The following is a 20,701-nucleotide window of genomic DNA, read 5'->3' as shown; positions in this document are numbered from 1 at the left end:
TGGTACAAGTACATGTAAGAAACCTCATTTTATATATATAATCAATTGAATGCCCTTATCTCGTCGTACTGTATTCTCCTTTTTATACATGATCTATTTTACATATTACTTATTTATGGTGTTTTATACTTCAAAACTGTATTTTGGATATATCCTAAGCATTTTTATTTTTTTTTTTTCTTGACAATTTCCATACATATTTAGCGTATCTTGTGTCTCTCTGATACGATATGATACATCTCTTAAATGATCCTTCCAATACAATACCCAATACCGATTCTTTAAATATTGATGCATACTATGCATGAGGACCAAGATCTAATTATCTGATGAAAAATCACCAAGCTGATCTGGAGGTACTCTCAAACCTTAGGATCTTCAGTAGTGCAAGCCCAATCCATGGAGAGGAACCAATGCTTCAACCGAAGTCTCGGAATCTCTCTCTTTGTTCTCATATCTTAAAATGCTCATCTGGTTCACACCCCCTCCAAATGCCCTTTGTGGTTTACTTGTGCTTCTCTTCTTAATTCCAGAAAAGTTTATTCTTCAGAAAATGGGAAATTGTAATTTTATTGTTCAGATTTTCTTTTTCAACTTATATTGTGACTTTGTTTATTGAGAAGAAGACTGTTCTCTTTCATAATGGTTTTCATGTTCAAACCTTAGACTGTCACTCCCTCCTCTCTTTCTGTTTTCACTTCTTTGCAACAATTTTTATAGTTGTAGTTGGGCCCATTGCCCTCAGGCTAAGAGCCGGACATTTTTTAAGAGTCCTTGGAGTTCGACGAGGATTTGGATTAAGGTAGCCTATTGATGGCCTAGAAATGCACATATAATCAGAGGGTTTTTTTTTTTATTGTTAAGAGAACGTTTCTTTTCCAATAGCAGTTTGTTAAAACCCTAGTAAATCGTTAAGAGAGTTTCTGCTTCCTCCATTGAGGAAATTCAAGCTCATAAAAGCTAGATACCAATCTTTTCATGCTTCAAGGGGATTGAAGCAACCTACTAACCATGGTTTCATGTGATTCGTGCGATCCTACAATTCCAAGCTACATACCCTAATCCCTAAACACCCATGCTAATGCAACCAAAATTTTGCCTCAATCTGACTAACTAGAGAGAAGGGCTGCCTTGTTGGTCTTACATGATTCAATCAGGAAGTTCCTGTCCTGCTGATATTCCATCATAAAAAAAAAATGCCTGTTATCACCGCTTCAGTATCCATGAGACCCGAAGACTCGGCTCCCTTCTTGAAATAATTGTACATTCCCGATCATTCCTTTGACCCAACTTATCATAGGGTGATTTCCTGATCTTTTCCACTGCTACTGCTACTACCACATTACCTCGCTGGATGGAAAATAGGCCAGGCTGACTGAGTTGATAATAGTATCATCTGAGTGATCCAAATTGTTTTAGTTTTTGACTACTTTTTGTTAGGAAATTACTTGCAATGGGAACTATTTCAACTGATGAGGAAGTTTAAGGTTTGACAGCCATTTTCATAACTGTTTTCAACAGTTCAACAGGTGATTATTCTAAAATACCTCATCTGGTTAAGATTTTTAGTTGGTTCCTTTCCAGGTCTAGATATATGTATTTGGTTATGCATTTTGCACCTATTTGACTAGAAAGGCCTGCAAAAGGATTCAAAAAGTGTGGGGAGAGGGAGAAAGAGAAATATCAATCAAAAAAGAAGAAAGTTGGGAGAGAATACTCTTCTTTTGTGGAGTTTTGCTATTGGATTGGGTTTATCTCAGGTTTTAGTGACTGCTTGCCCAAAGCCTCAAAATGCACTCAGTTGGTAAATGATTAATGCCTGACCTATGGACCTAGTTGTAAACTCTGATTTGCTGGACTGTGAAGTGGGTTCATCTCAGGTTTTAGTGACCGTATGCTCGAAGCCTCAACCTGCTGTGTTTCTTTCTGAGTTGGTGAATGACTTATACCTGACCTATTAACCTAGCTCTGGTCCATCCTATATATTGTAGTCATAGATTGATTTGATCAAGGGTGGCCCGCTGCAATTATGTTATGGAGCTCATTGGATCATGTATAATTTCTGCTAAGGAATTTATTATTTAACAACCTGAAATAAACTGTTTCAGGACATGGAGGATATGAAGGTGGAGCCGATCAAGTCATCAGTAAACCTTCCATTCGCAGCTGATACCACTTGCCCAAGAATGCAAGAAACACTTGGAAACTCATCGCACTAAATCTGTTGCCACTACAGCTGAGGTAACCACTTTAGAAGATATTATACCAGTGGTATGTGATTTAGATCACCAAGAATCAGCAAATGGTGTACGAAAAACAGCTAATGATTCTTTGGGTTATTGGGAAAATGACATTAACATAGGGTCCACCTTGGAATAAGATAGTAGAAGATGAACCCATACCTGTCTGATTTGGCTTCCAGGTTCCAGTCTGTAAATCATACCAAGAACAATGTCCAAGCTCTTACGAATCTGAGGGTTTGCAATTGAAGCCATTTGATTATGCGACAGCAAGGAAACAGGTGAAATTTGATTTCTATTTTTTCACTTTTTGTTATGCTATGCCTGTGTAAATTTAATTTAATTTGTTTTCATAGAAGAATGATGAGATGTGAAGAACATGACTGGATGACACAACAGATATGCAAGCAGAATTTCTCTCAGATGTAATGCTCTTCCTAAAATGCTTATTTTAGTGGATCCTACTAGCATGGAAATTTTCATCTAATTAGCACTTCCTAGCATCGCTTCTATAATCACTTATCAGCATCCCATTGGTTTCATGCTGTCTTCTCATTGATCTGACTGGTGAGGGTTTTTTGGCTATCTAAGGAACCAAAGTCCAGAAAAAAAAATATGTGCAATGACTGATTTAGACCCTAACCAATCATTTTTGATTGATGAGAATGTGACATTTATCCATCATGAAGTTCTTGAATGCTTATTTTTGTGGATCCTCGGTCAATACTTATGGTGTGGAGCATGCTCGGTCTCTATTCTTCAAGTTTACTTTTTGTTCGCTATGTAATCTGCAGGTAAGGAAGAGCCTTTAAAACTTGAAGTGAATGATTTTGAAAGTGGTACATGAGGAAAAGAAGGGTGCTTTAAACTACCTGGTGAAGCTGGAAAAGTCACGAATAGACAAGATTATGTGTTAGAGCTTCCAATGGGAAGCCCTTCTCTTTCAGCACAGATGGGTGACACAAATATTGAGATAGGTCCTATAACTCCGACAAAAATTGTATGCTAAATCTCTGGAAATTGGATATGTATTTTGTTTGTAATTTGTTACTGAGGTTTTGTGTGGTAACTGGGCAATCTCTTGCTTTGTAGGTTATTGGAGCCACTGTCCAAATGCTGAAGAAGTCAAGCTGCACTTTTGGACACTTTTGGGGAATTCAACCTTGAAGATAAAGCTCAAACTAGATCAACAAGTGAGTTCTATTTTTATGTTATTGAAAACTTTACAGATTCCAGATTAATCTAACTAAGCTGACAGTTTAAAGTTGCCTAACCTGGCCGCTACCATTATTACAGGAATATAAATGTATTGTCACACTTGGGTTTCAATCTATCTGTCTTTTAAAAAATGCACAAAAATTCATACTACACATGAGGACCAAGATCTAATTATCTGATGAAAAACCACCATGCTGGTCCGGAGGCACTCTCAAACCTTAGAATTTTCAATAGTACTGTAAGCCCAATTCATGGAAAGGAGCCATTACTTAAAACCAAAGTCTTGGAATCTCTCTCTTTGTTCTTGTATCTTATCGTGCTCATCTGGGTCACACCCCATCCAAATGCCCCTTGTGCTTCTCTTCTTAATTCCAGAAAAGTTCACTCTTCAGAAAATGGGAAACTGTAGTTTAATAGGTCAGACTTTCTTTTCAACCTGATTGTGGTTTTGTGTATTGATAAGAGAACTGTTCTCCTTCATAATGGTTTCATGGTCAAATCTTAAGACTGTCAGTCCCTCCTCTCCTTATTCAACCTATATTGATGTTTATAAAGTTTGCAACAATTTAACTAACTATATTCTGTTTTCACTTCTCTACAATGTTTTTTACACTTGTAGTTGGGCCCATTGCCCTCAGACCAATGCCGGATGTCTTTTAAGAGTCCCTGGAGTTCGTCGAGGATTTGGAATAAGGTAGCCTAGTTATGGCTTATAAATGTGCATGTAACCAGAATTTTTGTTCGGTTTATGTTTTTTATTCTTGAAATTAAGCGTTTAGAGAATGGTTCTTTTCCACTGGTAGTTTGATGCTCTAATCCTAGTAAATTGGCATCATTTTGAACAAGAGTAGCTGAATCTGATAAGAATTGCATACATGTTGATTGACTTCATTTGGTCCTTCGATTTTTTTTTTCTTTTTGGTTAATCCTTCGACTGAATTAACTTCCAAGAGAAGCAAAAAAGACCAAGGGTTTCACACCGGAATTATACACTCACTCTTGCTGCTATTTTTTAGGTAAGTCATGGTTAAGCATAACAATGTTGTGCCTAATGGGCACTTTAGAAAACACTGGCAGAATTATGTTAAGACATGGTTTAACCACCCTACTTGCAAGACCAGAAGACATCTTGGTAAGTACCTCCATCAGGTTTTCTTTGTTTCTATATTCTGATAATATTTTAACGATTACAATTTAATCCTTCATCGTGCTTACTGTAGCAACATTGGAAAGCTGGCAAGCCCATTTGTCAACCATGTGCTGACTACATCAACAATAGCAAGAACACCCCTCCAAACAAAAAGAAATGACAATTGATTCTGAAGAGGAGGTTGAATTCTAAGAAAGGGCCTAGGAGCTGCACATTCTGAGAGAGACACTGCAGTGACCATGTTGGGGATGCTGAACGTGAGAGAGACTGAGAGGAGCAGTGATAGGGAGTGCAGGGAAGTGCAGGGAAAAGAAATGCCTTCAAAGCTTGATATTGGTGGCCTTGAGAATGTGAACACATAAATAAGTAATAAGCAAGAGATCTCTACTTGGTCGCATGATCTCTACACAAGCGTTTGGGCCAATGGGTGAGCACGCCTGGGTATCTACCCAGGGAGCAGAGGCATCATCTCACTGTGCCTTGTGAGAGTGCATAGGATACACTGCCAAGTAGATCTCCGGTTAGGGGAATTCATATTTGATTCGTGTTTGTATCCATTTAGGGGAATTCATATTTGAAATATGTATTTGATTCGTGTTTGTATCTGCATCCGCCGAGGTATTTTTGATATCCGTTCTTCAGAATTTTTTTCCTGTACAGTTCCCTAACCGGTTCCCTAGTTCCTCTCACAAGAGGAGGGTGGACCCCACCTGGGCAGACTGTTCGGTCAGGTGCTCCGGGTGGGTCCCACCCCCCTCTTGTGCTAGGAACTAGGGAACCGCACCGGTCAGGGAACCGTAGACGATAATTGTTCCCGTTCTTCATAGGTCTCAAGTATCTGAGTTACTCTTGATACTCATGATAGTAGAACGTGGGAACTGTTCACTGTTGTCCATTTTAGTACAGTTAAACTGTTATCAACATTTTTTCTTTTTGAATAAGAAGGTGATCATATCCTAGTATCCCACACAATTATATGGCTAGTTAAGGTTTTGGCCTTTTTCTCATGATGAAGACGAAAAGAATAATCTTGCCTTAAAAGTGACTATGGAGTTGAAGACAACGCAGGCAGTAAATTAAGGATTAACTCTTGGGAAAAAAAGGAACAAAAGAGAGGTTGAAAAAAAAATCCGACCTGCCGGATTCGAACCAGCGACCTAAGGATGTCTCACAGGATTCTCCCACTACAGTCCTCCGCTCTGCCAACTGAGCTAAGGTCGGAAAGAATGTGGCTGCTGGGATTCGAGCCCAGGTCTCCACGGCCACAACGTGGAATTCTTACCACTAAACTACAGCCACAACTTGGTGATGATAATATGCTATTCTTTAGGTAAATCTAGTTAAAGTTTTGAGTTTAGGGTCTATTTGGCAATGTTTCTGTTCTAAAATATTGTTCATGAGTCAGAAACAATTTTTTGTGTTTTTGTGATTTTTGAGTAATTCTATATCAACAAATGTTATATGGTAAAACTAAAAAAATAATATTTTGTTTCTGTCACTAGAAAAAAAAAATATGTATGTATAGAATTTCTTCTATTTTGTGGGGTTGATGGTAGCAGTGAAGGTTGAGGTGGAGGTGGTGACGGTGGTAGTATAGTGGGGGTGGCAGCAGTGGTGGAGTTAGTGGTGATGACTGATGATACAGGTGTCGCAATGATGGTGGTGGTAGCGGTGGCAGTAGAGTTGGTGGTGGTGGTGATTCATGAATATCGAGTTTGTATCATGTACATTTTTGCTTTGAGCTTGTGTTTTTGTTTTTTCAGAGTTTCTTTTTGGTGTTTCTCAAAACCATGCTAGAATCATTTCTTTTAATTGATTCATTTAAAAAAAAAAAACACACAAAAACAGACCGGGTGACACATTCAGAATCTGTTCCATTTTTTGCCCTCAGAAACAGAAAAAACACCAGAAACTATTTTTTAGAAGGTTAACATACAGACCCTTAGGTCTATATGTCAACGTTTCTATTCCAAAATATTGTTTCAGAGTGAACAGTTTTTTAAAACGTTGATCCTAACAAGTAACATATACTTAACTTCTTGCGGGTCTTCAGCCGTAATCAATAACTAAAGGATCCCCACCCTTTACACGATGTATCTTGGCATTGTAAGATCTTCCTTACAATCAATCAGCAGCCTAGGTCCAATCTTTCGGACTAAAATGCACACACACACAAAAAAAAAAAATGTTCCATACATCATGTTAAAAAACGGCTCAAAATTAAAACATAACAATCAAACATTTTGAAATGGCCCAAAAATGAAAACAAACGATACGGATTTTAAACATTTATTGAAATACAAAAACAACAATATACACATAAATTTTGGAGCCAATTTATGTCTTATTAATATTTAATATATAATATTAAAGTAACTTTTTAGAAATAAGAATAATAATATTCCTTTTTTTAATTGCCACTTTTCACTAAAAAAATGGCAAATTGGGACATTTTTTATGGTATACATTTGAGGCTAATTTGAAAAAAGATAGAGAAGCACGATACTCTTTTTTTGGGTAAAAAAACACGACATTTGATATGTATTTTAAATAACTATTGTTGATCAGTGTTTGGCTCTTTTTTTCGATCATTCAAATAATCGGTCTACCATTTGCTTGGTCAATCGTAACAAATAATGTGTAATAGAGAGTGCGGGCGTACCAAAGTCTGCAAGACTCAATGTTTGATGGAAATTATCCTTTTGACTTCTATCGATGTGGCCCTCTTGCCTCGATTGCTTCAAGGACTTTAGATTATAAAGGCCAAAGTGCAATGTGCAAAGAAAAGAACAATTACAAGACCAAATGATTGGCTTGAAAGAAAAACCAAGGATTTCTATTGATTCAACGCAAGTACATTCAAAGAGCATACTATTGATAGAGAATCAAAAGAGAACTTGATAGATAGAATGTCCGTGATGTTCTGAGAGAAAATTACACTAAGGAAAATAAAAATTGCGCTAAAAAAAAATTAAAGATAAATAAAATAACATGTTTTTGGTTGATCGAGAGATCCCTCTCACTTCTTGGATTCTGATATTTATATTTGTGAGGGTGATGTCTCTATTGGGAGTTCCTCAACTGCCCTTCCTTGGCGGTTACAAAACTGCTTAATCCCATGTACCCCTCGATTAGTTCCCACTCCAGTGGTAGTGTCAGTACGGGGTACTTCGCAATTACAACCCTCCTGGCCCCTCTAACTCTATTTTTGGGGAACCTAACTTGATGACCAATCTTTTTGCAGCTTGAACTCAATCAGTCTATCATTATTGGCCATTCAATCATTTTAGGGTGTAAACAATCAGTAATAGACTTTTGTAACTATTGTTGAGTTAAAGATAATGTGCTTTACTAGGGCCAAAAAAAATAAAAAAAGTTAAAGACAATGTGCATTCCTATGAGGTCCTAATTAACCATCCCTTTCTCTTTGATCTGAAATGCAAAAAAGAACTGACAAGATAATCTGATTGGCCCACTCATATTCGACAACCCTTTAACAAGCATGACCATAGTTGGAAAACTAGGTTTTGATTTGGTTGAATCTGAGTCGAGTCAAAATTTTGAAAAACCTAGTCAAGAGTCACATAGATTTGACAAGGGCAAGACTCTCTCTCTCTCTCTCTCCCCTTGGCGTTGGGAAGTTCTAACCTATTTTTTGTAGATTTTGGACAAATCTGAAGAAGCAAAATACTGGCTTATTCCAAAAGACTTTTTGTTAACTTTGCACCATTTTTGGGCTCTATTTTTTGTAGATTTTGGACAAATCTCAAGAAGCAAAATACCGGCTTATTCAAACTGACTTTTTTTTAACTTTGCTCCGTTTTTGGGCCCATAAGGCCCAAACATCAAAGGTTCCTTTTATGTGTTAACTATGTACAAATTTGTCATCTTATTAATATATATTTTTTTCTTTTCATTAAAAAAAAAAAAGAAAAAAATAATTCATTTCTCTTACCAAAATAAATAAGCCATCTCTGTCTCTCTCTCTCTTTCTCTCTCTCTCTCATGAAAACTTAAGGTACATTTTTGCTTGTTTTGATACATTTGCTTTGAGTTTGTGAGTGGGACAACTATTTATTTTCTTTAAAAAAAACCTCAAAAATTCATTGTTAGTTCAATTTAAGCAAACCTTATTCCAATTAATTAGTATTGGCTTTTGGAATCGTGTTTTACCATCCTATTTTACTTAAGGTCATTTTAGCTATTAAACTAACTAGAGAGGGTTTCCTACAAATGCATCGTAAAAAAAAGAATCTGGACAATGCACTAATGAGGGGTTAGAAAATAATATCATTCATATGAGGTCCACATTGGGCTCACATGGTTAGAATACGAGTCCCACTATTTATTATGTGAGAATGGTATAAAACGAATATGTACCGGGGCAGTGTAGCAATCTTTTTCCCAAAACTATAATCACAAAAATTTTTCCATCACTTTCCACCCAAATCTTTTTCATCTAGGCTCCGTTTGGTTGCAAGAAAAGTTAAAACGAAGGAAAGTGAAAAAATTTTAACCTAAAAAGAAAAGCATGGTAACCATTATCCAAATGATTGTATAAACTATATAATTTCTTATCATATTTAGTAATAATGTTTTTTAGATATAATTCCTAGGCCAAATGTTTTTTTTTTAATATATTTTTCTTAGGGGGAGGGGAACTGGGGAGGGGGTAGGTAACAACCAGGAGACTCGAACTCGAGACCGCCTGGTGAGCATGGGCATGAAGTGCACCACAACTTACCAACTGTGCTAGGCAGCTGTTGTTATTTCTAGGCCAAATGTTCTCTGTGCTGGGGGCGCAGCCTGCGCCCATACATATGGGGGTGGGGGAAATGACCGCCCTGTCCCCTGAATGGCAGAAATACCCATCCCCTCTGTCTGGGCGTAGCCTACGCTGCGGCACAGAGAATATCACCCTTAATTTCTATTTTACTTTTTTCAAATCCAAGGGATGTAGATGCAAATTAAAGTGAATTTTACTATCAAATATAGAATGATTAGTTAGAAAAATAATCATGTGAGTCAATAATTACGAAGTTTCATTTTTTAGTTTGAAAATTTTACTTCTTTTCCCTTCCCTTTAATCTCCCTTGTAAACAAACGGAGCCTAACGTTGTTAATATGGTTATTATTATTAGTTTTAGTTTTCATTTGGTAGTCAGAAATAGTTCGTAAACGATTCAGCCATAGACCAGGCCCGGCCTTGTCCAAAAAATAATCCATAATTCTGGACCCATTTAAGAACCCGTGTTTGAATAGATGTAAACCCTAAATCCAATCCAAAAAATAATAATGTAAACCACTAAAGATATCATTTATTAAGCTTGATGCACGATTAGGTTTCTAGGCCCTAATTGTTTGGCATAGAAATAATTTAAATTATGGGAGAATGTTCTCAAGGTCGTAGGTTGCGCCCAAGCACATGGGCCTGCCATTCAGGGGGCAGGAATGGTCATTGCACTCACCTTATGTGCCTGGGCGCAGCCTGCGCTACAGCACAGAGAACAGTACCCCCTAAAATTATTTTCATGGTTTACACTTTAAAGTCAATTGGTTTCATATGTTTCAATGGTTTAACGGTTTAATGGTTTTACTCAGGTCAGAACCAATAATTTCTTAATTCAAAATCTAATGGAATCAACTATTAGATATAAAAAATTTTGGAAGAAAGTTCTCTGTGAGGAGTGTATCGCTCACGCCTAGACACAGAGGGATGAAATGATCACCCATCCCCATGAAAAATGAAAATCTTACCATCATAATGTCAATACACGCGTGCTCATTGGCTCCGCATGTGCACAGGGGCCACTCTCGCCCATAGAGAACAATGACCCAAATTTTTAAAAACTAAATCAAATCGATTAATAATCAGTTTCGATTCAAAATTGATACCCTTACGTCAACCAAATCACTCCACAACTCTACGTCAACCAAATCACTCCACCATTCTCATTGGTGGAATTATTGGCTTGCAGCAAATATTCGATCATATCATATGTAATCCAATCCATAGCAAACAAAAGCAACACTTGAACGAAACGAACAAGAATGGCCCCTCTTCGACTCTCGCCGTTAGCGACTTTCCTCTTCTCTTTAGTATTCTCGATCATCCAATCACAATCATTCACGTCAACAAGTACAACCATTCAGCTCCCTCGATCAAATACCTCGTTCTCCGTCATCGATTACGGCGCCGCCGGCGACGGTAAGAACTATGACACGCAACACATACAAGCGGCGATCGATGACTGCTCCGCTGCTGGTGGTGGACGGGTGACATTTCCCGCCGGAGACTACCTGACGGCGACGATTTACCTGAGATCGAGGGTAGTGTTGGAGATCGAGAAGGGAGCGAGGATATTGGGAGGGACGAGATTGGAGGACTATCCGAAGGAGTCGAGGAGATGGTACGTTGTGTTGGCGGAGAACGCGATAGACGTAGGGATCACCGGAGGAGGAGTGATCGACGGTCAGGGATTGAAGTTCGTGGAGCGGTTGGATCCTCGGAAGAACGTGATGGTTAGCTGGAACAGAACGGGTGATTGTTACGGGGATGAGTGCCGGCCGAGACTCGTGGGTTTCCTTGATTGCCGGAATGTTAACGTTTGGGACGTCAGATTGACGGATCCCGCTTATTGGTGGTAAGTACCCACTGCCTAGTGCCTATATCTGATTTAGATCTGCCACGTAGCAGATAACCTGGCAAAGCAAGACTCATAGCCTCATATTAGGGAAAATTATCTCCTCCAGTTCTCCGGCTGGCCCAGTTCCCCGGATCTTTATCGCTCCAAGACTGGGGGCGGTCAAGTGCGATGGATTCCACCCGGGCAGGGCCCCAGGGGTAAGGTGGTCATTACACCCCTATATTACAAACACTAGGGAACTGGGCCAGGTTATCTGCATCCGGCTCCTCTCCAAGGACCCCACACCTAGGGAAGCATCCCATGGCGCTGGGCTGCTGGGTGTCCAGGGATGTGTGTGTCCAGCATGCATCTCAATGCACCCAGCAGCCTAGCACCGTTGGATGCTACCTGGGCAATGGGCTCCTGGAGACGAGCCAAATTGATATTATCTAATATTAAAAAATCTAATCTAGATCCTCTACTATCGAGCTGTGACCGTGCTGCCCAGACACGGTGAGACGCATAATGACAGCCTTACCCCCACTCGGGCAAGGTGCTCGGGCAGGGGTAAGGCGGTCATTACACGCCTCGTCGTGTCGCAGCACAGTCCTGCCAAGCAGCTCGGCAGTAGAGCATCCAAATTGTAAAAAATCAGAATTGGATAGGCCAGATCCACCTATTCAGATCAGAATTAGCTGTGGCCAATCCTGATTCATATAGGCCGTGATCAATCCTAATTCGAATCAGCCGTGATCCATGTACAGAATTTAGGGTTAGGATAATTATGGTCTATTCCGGCCAATTCTTGAACCAATCAATCCCGGACAGATTCAGCCTGATCCATAGTTGATCTCAATCCGGAATCCGAGTTCAATGACCTAACTTATTATTGCTTATCTGGGTTTCAGCCGCCTATCAGCCTAAAACCACACACCATTCCTGAGTCCTGACCAGCCCATAATCGGACTAAGCATGGTACTGGTCTGTTTACTTACCAGTCGGTCCAATGTCAGGATTTAACCGGCCTAACCTCCCAGTGGGCCAGCATTTTGATGCCCCTAATCTCAAGATGTATAGACTTAAGGTTCATAGCAACTATAGCTATGGCCATAAACCCAAATTATCCAGAATCTTTAATAATGCCTTCTTTTTTTTTGGGGTGGGGGTGGGGGGTTTAAATTTTGGGTACTCTTCTATAATGGCTATTGATGCTCAGTCTTAATATCATGAATATACAAAATTATTTATACTAATGTAGCTACCTTTAGTGTTCTCTTCACATGCTATTGTGCTCCTGCTATTGCAGCCTGCACATTGTTAGGTGCCAAAACACATCAATTCATGATATTTCAATTTATGGGGACTTCAACATCCCAAACAATGATGGAATAGATATAGAGGATTCAAATAACACTTTCATCACAAGATGCAACATCAATACAGGGGATGATGCAATATGCCCTAAGACATCCACAGGCCCCCTTGTTAATTTGACTGTTACAGACAGTTGGATTAGAACAAAATCTTGTGCAATCAAGCTTGGCAGTGCAAGTTGGTTCAATTTTGAAAGTATGTTGTTTGACAACATCACTATTACTGATTCTCACAGAGGGCTTGGATTCCAGATACGTGATGGAGGTAACAGACTTTTTGTTTATCTTCAAATCCCTTAACAAGTTCATTTTCATACCATTAATAATCTCCCTTTTATGCACAGGAAATGTGAGTGGCATTACCTTTTCAAATATTAAGATCAGTACAAGATACTATGATCCTTCATGGTGGGGGAGAGCAGAGCCTATCTATGTGACAAGTTGCCCACGAGACTTGAACTCCAAAGCTGGTTCCATCTCTGATCTGCTTTTTGTTAACATATCGGCCGTTTCAGAAAATGGGGTCTTCTTGTCTGGCTGCAAAGGTGGGCTTCTTAGCAACCTGAAATTCATTAATGTGAACCTTACCTATAGAAGATGGACACCGTTCCCAGGTGGATTGATAGATTACAGGCCAGGATGCCGAGGACTTGTGAATCATAGCATAGCTGGGATTATTATGGAGCACATTAAAGGATTAGAGATAGAAAATATGAGCATGAGATGGTTCGACGGTCACACAAGGCGATGGAATAACCCTTTTGACTTCAGGCCTTCAACTGTTAATGATATATCTTTGCTCAATTTCCACTCTGGTCTCTACGAGCAGTAGAGAGAATGTTCTTCACAAGCTCATCAGAAATGTTATTCTTTATGAAGATAATCGGGCACTGATTCTACATTGTTGTCATGGTTCAGCCCACCTGGGAACAAAGGGGGGAGGGGGAGAATTTTTCAAAAATAAAAAAGGGCAATGCCCACATTATGCGTGTGTAAATGATATATTGATCAGCAAGATTGGCCCAAACCATTTGCAAACGAGACAACTTTTTGAGGTCATTCGAAGTACATTGGAGTTCTTAACAGCATTGAAATCCATACTGCCAGAGGTTCTCTCTGTTAGCCTCACAAGCTAGGTAATGGGCTAAACTGGCATCCTCTCTACTAATATGCATATTATTACAGTCCAGAAGAGGTTTTTATTAAAAGTGAAAAGTATCAAAAAAACAATGAAAATAAGATCCATGGCCAGTCACAGAAATCAGATTGGTGCAGTAGTGGCACTAGTTGAAGGGAATCTGTAACGATTTGTATTCTTTACATACGGTGAGAGAGAGCTTGTTTGATCCCTGCAAGGATTCCATGTAGTACTGTTTCAGTTGCTGTTCCTGCATATCCACACACCAGGTTAGGTCTCTGAAGAATAGCACTCCAACAACCTATTTGTTGCATTGGTCTCTCCAAGCTTCCATCCATGCTTGGTCCAAAACTGTCAGTGGAAGTCAGCCTATTCCAATTTCTGTTTACTTGATTAATATCATGACCTTTACGTCTAAACATACCAAGTGGTTTCTTGCTCCCAGATTAACTATGCTAAGGTAGCACCTAAAACAGGGATTCTTATTTTCAAATCACAAGGCAGAGATTAGTCTCAACGTACTCCTAATAACCTGCAATTGACTAAGCTGGTCTCACTTTTGGTCATTAAAGATCCTTCAAAATGAAAATAACAATAAAGAGTCTTGAGAGAAGGAAAGAACATTGCAGTTTGCATGTTTCTATTCATGTTTTAGAGTCTTGAGAGAAGGAAAGAACATTGCAGTTTGCATGTTTCTATTCATGTTTTAAAAACTAAGTTATGAATGAGAGCAACCCATCCCTACTTTCAGGTCATAGATTTTGAAAGGAGTTCTTCAATTAACTCTTCACACTCTGGCTCATCTCCTTCCCTCCTTGTCAATGTTGGCTTTCCCAGCTCAATCAATAGATAGCCAGACAGCCAGTGACTCCAGCTTTGCCAATGGTCATCACTTTAAGCCGCTCCTAGACCAATACAACCAAGTCATATCGAATTGCTATGGCCCACTTGTCCACCTTCATGTCAGGTCCCTCTTGCCCTCACACCCCCTCCCCCGGATAACCAATCAGATTGATGCATCCCATGCATCGAATAGATTATCAAGATGCAATATAAATGTATGATAATTAGGGTTAATATTAACTCACATGGTTTTCTCCTTTTCTCAACTGCATCTTCTGTTCCATTGTTGCAACTTGTTGCAGGACATCTTTGCTGCAGTCAACTGAAAAATCAACTGGTGTCTTATCACAGTACGGTTTGAAAACACATCCCGCAACCTGCAGCAGCACATCTGAGCTCAAATTGTTTTCTCCTTTCCTCTATGGCTTCTCTTGCTTTCTTGAACACAGTAGGGTGATTGAAGAGCTCTGCCACTTATGACCATGGTTCCAAAACAAAACCATGCAAACCCATAATAGCTCACTCGTGACCACGGTTCCAAAAGCTCGTCAAAATCAGAGTTCAACTTACTTTACAACCAGCCTGAGTTATACCAAACTTCCTCAAGTTACAAAACTTGGGTGGAACTGTTATTGGTGAACCCTGATCTCAGTTCTAATCCAAAAAATACTGTTGATACTTCAACAGGCTGTTTCGCTCATTGAGATCTTTGATTTGATATGTATTTCGCCCTATGTTGGTTCATATCTCGAATCAGACCGGATGGATTCTGGGGGCAGTTTTGTACTTTCATGGGTGAAGGTTTTCTATATATTGTGGTTATCTTTTTGAGAGATGTGTGAGAGGATTTGTATTTTCTTCACAAAAATAGTGGATTCGGACTATCGCTATATATTGTGGTTTTCTTCTGCAAAATCGCCATTCTGCTACATTGTTTTTCTAACAAAAACTTCATCAAACTTTGATCAACTTTAGCTGCGACAATAAACTCCCAAAAAAAAAAGTTCCAAAACTTCAGTGGTAGTTTGGAAGTACTTCCACCATTTCAATTGAAGTTCATGTATACCCATGAAAGAAAAACACTGGCTAGGAGATGTTTCTCACAAGATATTTGATAGAATAGGTTATTGTATGCATTGAAGATGGTACCAAACACATCTAAAGGTCCATGTAACATAAAAAAATTGCCAAAATGCTCCTGTTATTTCGACAAGATACAGAGATCAAGATGGATTTGATAACGATAACGCCGGACATTAGGAGTTTGTTAACATACCACAAACATGGGCAAGATCCACTTACCCTGTAAAATGATAACAAACTTTTGGAGTATATTATATTAACATCACTTTTCAAGTATTCTATTATCATTGTCTGAAATGAACAAGATCTCAAGAATTAAACCTAGTTTAATCCAATTAACATCACTCTAAAAGGAATCAAATGTCAGAATCAAATCCAATATTCCAAAATCCTTCAGGAGTCATAGGTGGAATGTACTTATACCGATGCCTTGAAACACCATCATGATGCTCACAACGGAAATTGCGAGTGCTAATATTATCTGTGCCCAAACCTTCACCATCAGGTAGAACAGCATCATAGAATTTCTTGCACTGCTTGCATTCAATACCTTTCAGTTTCTCTCTTTCCGCTCTCTTTCTCACTGGTTCCACATACTTAAAATTTTTTACCTCAGGCCTTCTAGTTGATAGTTGATGTTTTTTTGGTGAAGGATCAACATGTATATCTTGTGTTTCATCATCTGAGCTCTCAGGATCAATGCCTTCCGGAGCTGGGAGTGGAAAATCAGGGATCTCTCCCTTCGCAGCTGTGTTTAAGTTCGCTTTAATATTCTCCATGGGAGTACAAAGAAAATCATGATGCAAATCCCTCCTCCCTGCAGACCTAGTGTCTCTCCAATTAGAAAATGGTCGCTTTATCCCAGAAAGTAATTTGGGTTGCACATAGGTGGGACATGTAGATGCACTAGAGGACCTGCAAGCAGGTGAGCGGGAACTTGAGCAGTGATTTAAACCAGACCTTCCATCATTTTCCAATTTTTCCTGGGGATTGATCTCATTCTTTTGTTTGTTCGCATTGGAAGTGGAGACAGGAGTATCTGGATCTTTATTTTCATTTTCTACAAAACAGGGAAACAAAAGACAATATTAACAACTACGAGATGCAAAACTTGTATACAAGTAGATGTAAATATTCTAAAGAGAGGCCCGATCTATAAAACAAATGCTTCATAAACTGTGATTCATTTTCACAGATTAATGAGAACAAAAACATTAGCTATAGAAATCTTGCCTTGTGAGACTCCATGAGTATGATGAAGCCTTGATGAATTACTTTCCTCTTCCATCCGGTTGTGGAGTGTATTTTCTGCAGTTAGACCAAACTTGCTGCAGAGGAAGTTGTATTGTGATTTCAAACTTTTGTAGGAAGCAATCATTTCTCTATTTTTCCACTTCTCCTTCATTATCTGAGAGACAGTTGATTCAACCTTCTGGAGTAATTCTTCTTGCAGTTTCTTTCCCTCGGCCACTTCTTCTGTCTTCTGCTTGAGCTCATTTTGAAGCTCATCAACAGTAGACTCTAAACTTTCAACTCTTTCTTGAAGTAGTTTCTTCTCTTTTTCATGCTTGCTCCACAAATACTCATTCTGTAATATGTCTGATGTTTCCAATTCAGATTGCTGGACTAATTTCTCTGGCAATTTACTTCCCGCAGCTATTTCTTCAGTTATTTCTCTGATGTCTTTGCGCTTATTGGCATTCTTCTCTACACTTTCTAGTTTGGCCAGAAGGTTCACTATCTGAGAGGCTTTTGATTCAACCATGCCTAGTAGTTTTTCATGCACTTTCCTTTTCTCGGCCATTTCTTCAGTTTTGCACTTGAGCTCATACTGGAGATGACCAACTTTCTCCTCTAGACTTTTTGTTTTTTCCAGAAGCATTTCCTTGTCCTTCTCATGCTCATTCCTTCTCTCATCTACTTCCCCAGTCTTTTTCCTAAGCTCCACTTTGAGCTCATTGGCGTTTTCCTTTGCACTGTCCAGTTTGACCAAAAGATCCTCTATCTGGGAGGCTTTTGATTCAACCATTCCTCGTAATTTTTCGTGCAATTTCTTGCTCTCAGATATTTCTTCTTTTTTCCACTTGAGTTCGTACAGGAGATGAACAGGATTCTCCTCTAGACTTTTTGTTTTTTCCAGAAACATTTTCTTATCTTTCTCATGCTCATTTCTTCTCTCATCTGCTTCCCAAGTCTTTTTTTGCAGTTCCTCTTTGAGGTCATTGGCATTCTCTTTCATGTTTTCCAGTTTGGCCTTAAGATCCACTATCTGAGATGATTTTGATTCAATGACTCCAAGTAGCTTCTCTTCCAATTTCTTTCCTTCAGACATTTCTTCAGTGCCAAGCTTGACCTCATATTGGAGACGAAAAACATTTGATTGAACATTCTTTAGTAGTTTCTCTCTTGATTGAGTTAACTGGGCCACTTGAAGACTCTTCTGTGTAAGCTGATGTTGGAGGTCATCCACATCCTTCTCCAGAGATTTTATTGTAGACAGGAGCCGTATCTTATTTACTGCATGCTCTTCCAACTGCTGATTGATCTTCTGTATCACAAAGTCTTCTGATTCAAGCTTCCTGCGTAGTTTTTTTTGCAAGCCTTCTCCATTAGCCACTTCCTTAGTCTGCTGGTGAATCTCATATTGGAGCGTAGAAATATTCTTCTCCAGGCTTTCTATTTTGGACAGAAGCATTTCCTTGTTACTCAAAAGCTCCTGCAAAAGCCGGTCTTTCACCAATTCCACATTATAGCTTGATTCAAGCATCTTGAGTAAATTTGCCTGTTTTTCCCTTCCTTCAGCCATTTCTCGATTCTTATACTCAAGCTTGTACTGGAGCTCAAAAACTTTCTCCTTTACACTTCTCATTGTGGAAAGAAGCATATCCATTTGATGCTCATTCAAAATCTCCTCACTATTCACCATCTGAGAGGCTTTTTCTCCACAGCTCTTTATCCAGGTCAGTTCCTCAATCCCCTGTCTGATATGCTCATGGAACTTATCAACCTCTTCATTCACCCCTAAACTTTCAATTTTGTCTGGAAGCTGTTTTTCATTTGTTGGTCCTTCCTCTACCAGCTCATTGTTATTCACTAATTTCAGTTTGAAAGAGGCAACCAATCGCTGGTTTTGTTCAATGATGTGTTTCTTTTCAAACTGAAGCTCTTCAATTATAAATAACAGAGACTTTTCCTTCTTTCTCCATTCATCTTCTGTTCTTTTGGCCTCTGCAAAGCTTTCCTCCAAGTTTTTAGAGTTCAATTGAAATTTTGGGAACAGCTCACCGCAGAAGATGTGTTCAATCTGAGACATTCTGTCTTTCACTTCCTGAATTGTGGCAACCATTACAGTACTAAGACCGGAAAGGTACTTGCCATCATCTTTATCAGCAGAAAGTGCTAGATGAGGGGGCATCTGCGAGTACTCTCCCATCTACAAAACAAAAGGACAACTGCAGAAACCAAAAAAAAAAAAAAATAGTATTACCCAAACTGCACATTACAACTTCCTCTGATTCACAACCACCTTCTCAACTAATTAGATTTCTGTCTCTTTCTCTATTTAGTGAGATAAATTACTGATATTTTCAAAGGTAACAATCTTGCTTTCTTGTTCGATATGTCTAAGCTGGAGTCCAACACATGACAGTCACAGATATAATGCATCATCAAATTGTTTCTGGTTGTTGTTCACATTTCAAGCAGTGGTTGGACAAACAAGGATGCGACCCTAACCAAATGCTGACATCTCAAGCAAAGGAACAGCGAACTGATTATGTATTACAAATGAGTGAATAACTTTCATTTGGATGCCAAGAAAAGGAAAAAAAAAAAAACATAATGAGACAAAAATAATGATAATGTAATGATTGATCTATAGGTCTCTATCTCTCTCCTCAAATTCAAATGTTTTTGAATGTTTTTTCTTTTCTTGACATCCAAACATTGTCTAAATGGAGAATTAAAACATAAACAGTTGGAACGTGAGAAGGGGAAATTATGGATCCTAGTTTTCTTATTATCTTGAAATTCATCCAAATGTTTACACCACCACCATCACCTATGACACTCCCCCCTCCCCCCCCCCCCTCCCCCCCCAAAAAAAGAGGAAAACATGGAATCAAACACAACCAAAATATAAAAGACCTTGTTCTTGCAACATTTTAGATTTCTGGTCAAAATGAACCAATAAGCAATATTTGAAACCAAAATAGTGAAACTGTGACAGTGATTGAAATGGCATTAAATAACACACTCACCTGGAAAACTTTAATGGTGTTGCAAGCGCATGTAAAAGAAGATAAATGTAGATCCAAAACACTACAAAGCCCCCAAAAAAACATGTTTTAGACTTCAGAGGAACTGAGGAATGGTGACAACAGACAACCAGATTTGATAAATTTGAACGGGAAGTAAGTTCTGAGAGATCAAATTTACCTAACAAGAAGAGATACTCGATCGGCGCAATCCCTTACTCATTTCCCCTCTAGAGCTTGTCAGAGACGCTATGCTGGTCTCAAAGACTTTTAAATCCAAAATTGTTTTTCTTTAAAAAAATATATATAATTACTTCCTTTTCCCGCTCAACTTTGCGCGGGACGCTTCCTGCTCCGGAAAAATGTGCTGTGATCTCCGGAGGATGCAATTTCCGTCCTTCCATGCGAACTGCAAAGTGGGCCTTGCCAATTGGTCAAACTTTACCACCTCCCTTCTTTTTTTCTTATTAAACTTTAGGGCACTTGTTTTCTGTGCCACAGCACAACTTGCGCCCTGGCACAGAGGCCTCCCATTCAGGGGGTAGGGTGATCATTTCACCCACCCCCATGTGTCTAGGCGCAATCTGCACCCCTGGCACAGAGAACATTTGGCCTAAACTCTATTCCACCTCCAACTATCTCATTTCTTTATCCCATGGACTTAATCTTCCCTCCCTTCTCATCTATGTCACGTCCTATAATATTTGGATGGCGATCTAGATGTTATCTGCCTAGAAGCGCACGGGGCATAGGCTGCGCTGAGACACATGGGGC

The 20,701-nt window shown here is 39.1% G+C and overlaps 2 protein-coding genes and 2 non-coding genes across 4 annotated transcripts; 1 reads left to right on the top strand and 3 right to left on the bottom strand.

The window, feature by feature from the left end:
* Positions 1-5,737: 5,737 nt before the first annotated feature.
* Positions 5,738-5,829, bottom strand: TRNAY-GUA. Its single transcript is given in 2 exon segments — positions 5,738-5,773; positions 5,793-5,829. It is a non-coding gene; the product is annotated as a tRNA-Tyr (tRNA).
* A 6-nt stretch (positions 5,830-5,835) lies between these two features.
* TRNAH-GUG lies at positions 5,836-5,907 on the bottom strand. The gene has a single exon. It is a non-coding gene; the product is annotated as a tRNA-His (tRNA).
* A 4,713-nt stretch (positions 5,908-10,620) lies between these two features.
* Positions 10,621-13,505, top strand: LOC122641930 (exo-poly-alpha-D-galacturonosidase). Its single transcript, XM_043835270.1, has 3 exons — positions 10,621-11,252; positions 12,541-12,872; positions 12,952-13,505. The coding sequence occupies exons 1-3, from the start codon at positions 10,660-10,662 to the stop codon at positions 13,437-13,439; spliced, it is 1,413 nt and encodes a 470-aa protein (XP_043691205.1). The 5' UTR covers positions 10,621-10,659; the 3' UTR covers positions 13,440-13,505.
* A 2,383-nt stretch (positions 13,506-15,888) lies between these two features.
* LOC122641507 (protein gamma response 1) lies at positions 15,889-19,976 on the bottom strand. The gene is made up of 3 exons (XM_043834763.1): positions 19,931-19,976; positions 16,905-19,123; positions 15,889-16,731 (listed from the first exon to the last, which is right to left on the bottom strand). The coding sequence occupies exons 2-3, from the start codon at positions 19,102-19,104 to the stop codon at positions 16,028-16,030; spliced, it is 2,904 nt and encodes a 967-aa protein (XP_043690698.1). The 5' UTR covers positions 19,105-19,123; positions 19,931-19,976; the 3' UTR covers positions 15,889-16,027.
* Between the last annotated feature and the right edge of the window lie 725 nt (positions 19,977-20,701).

The sequence above is a fragment of the Telopea speciosissima genome, chromosome 10, assembly GCF_018873765.1.
Source record: "Telopea speciosissima isolate NSW1024214 ecotype Mountain lineage chromosome 10, Tspe_v1, whole genome shotgun sequence".
Taxonomy (NCBI): domain Eukaryota; kingdom Viridiplantae; phylum Streptophyta; class Magnoliopsida; order Proteales; family Proteaceae; genus Telopea; species Telopea speciosissima.
The sequence above is the reverse complement of the archived record's forward strand: the minus strand, read 5'-3'. Positions and strand labels throughout refer to the sequence as shown.

What these genes read in the sequence shown, in the direction of transcription:
- LOC122641507 (XM_043834763.1), bottom strand. Translation starts at nt 19,104, where the DNA reads ATGGGAGAGTACTCGCAGATGCCCCCTCATCTAGCACTTTCTGCTGAT. An exon ending in TACTCATGGAGTCTCACAAG is followed by an intron (nt 16,732 to 16,904) that starts GCAAGATTTCTA and finishes CCTGTTTTGTAG; the next exon opens with AAAATGAAAATAAAGATCCA.
- LOC122641930 (XM_043835270.1), top strand. Translation starts at nt 10,660, where the DNA reads ATGGCCCCTCTTCGACTCTCGCCGTTAGCGACTTTCCTCTTCTCTTTA. An exon ending in ACGGATCCCGCTTATTGGTG is followed by an intron (nt 11,253 to 12,540) that starts GTAAGTACCCAC and finishes CTGCTATTGCAG; the next exon opens with CCTGCACATTGTTAGGTGCC. An exon ending in ATTCCAGATACGTGATGGAG is followed by an intron (nt 12,873 to 12,951) that starts GTAACAGACTTT and finishes TTTTATGCACAG; the next exon opens with GAAATGTGAGTGGCATTACC.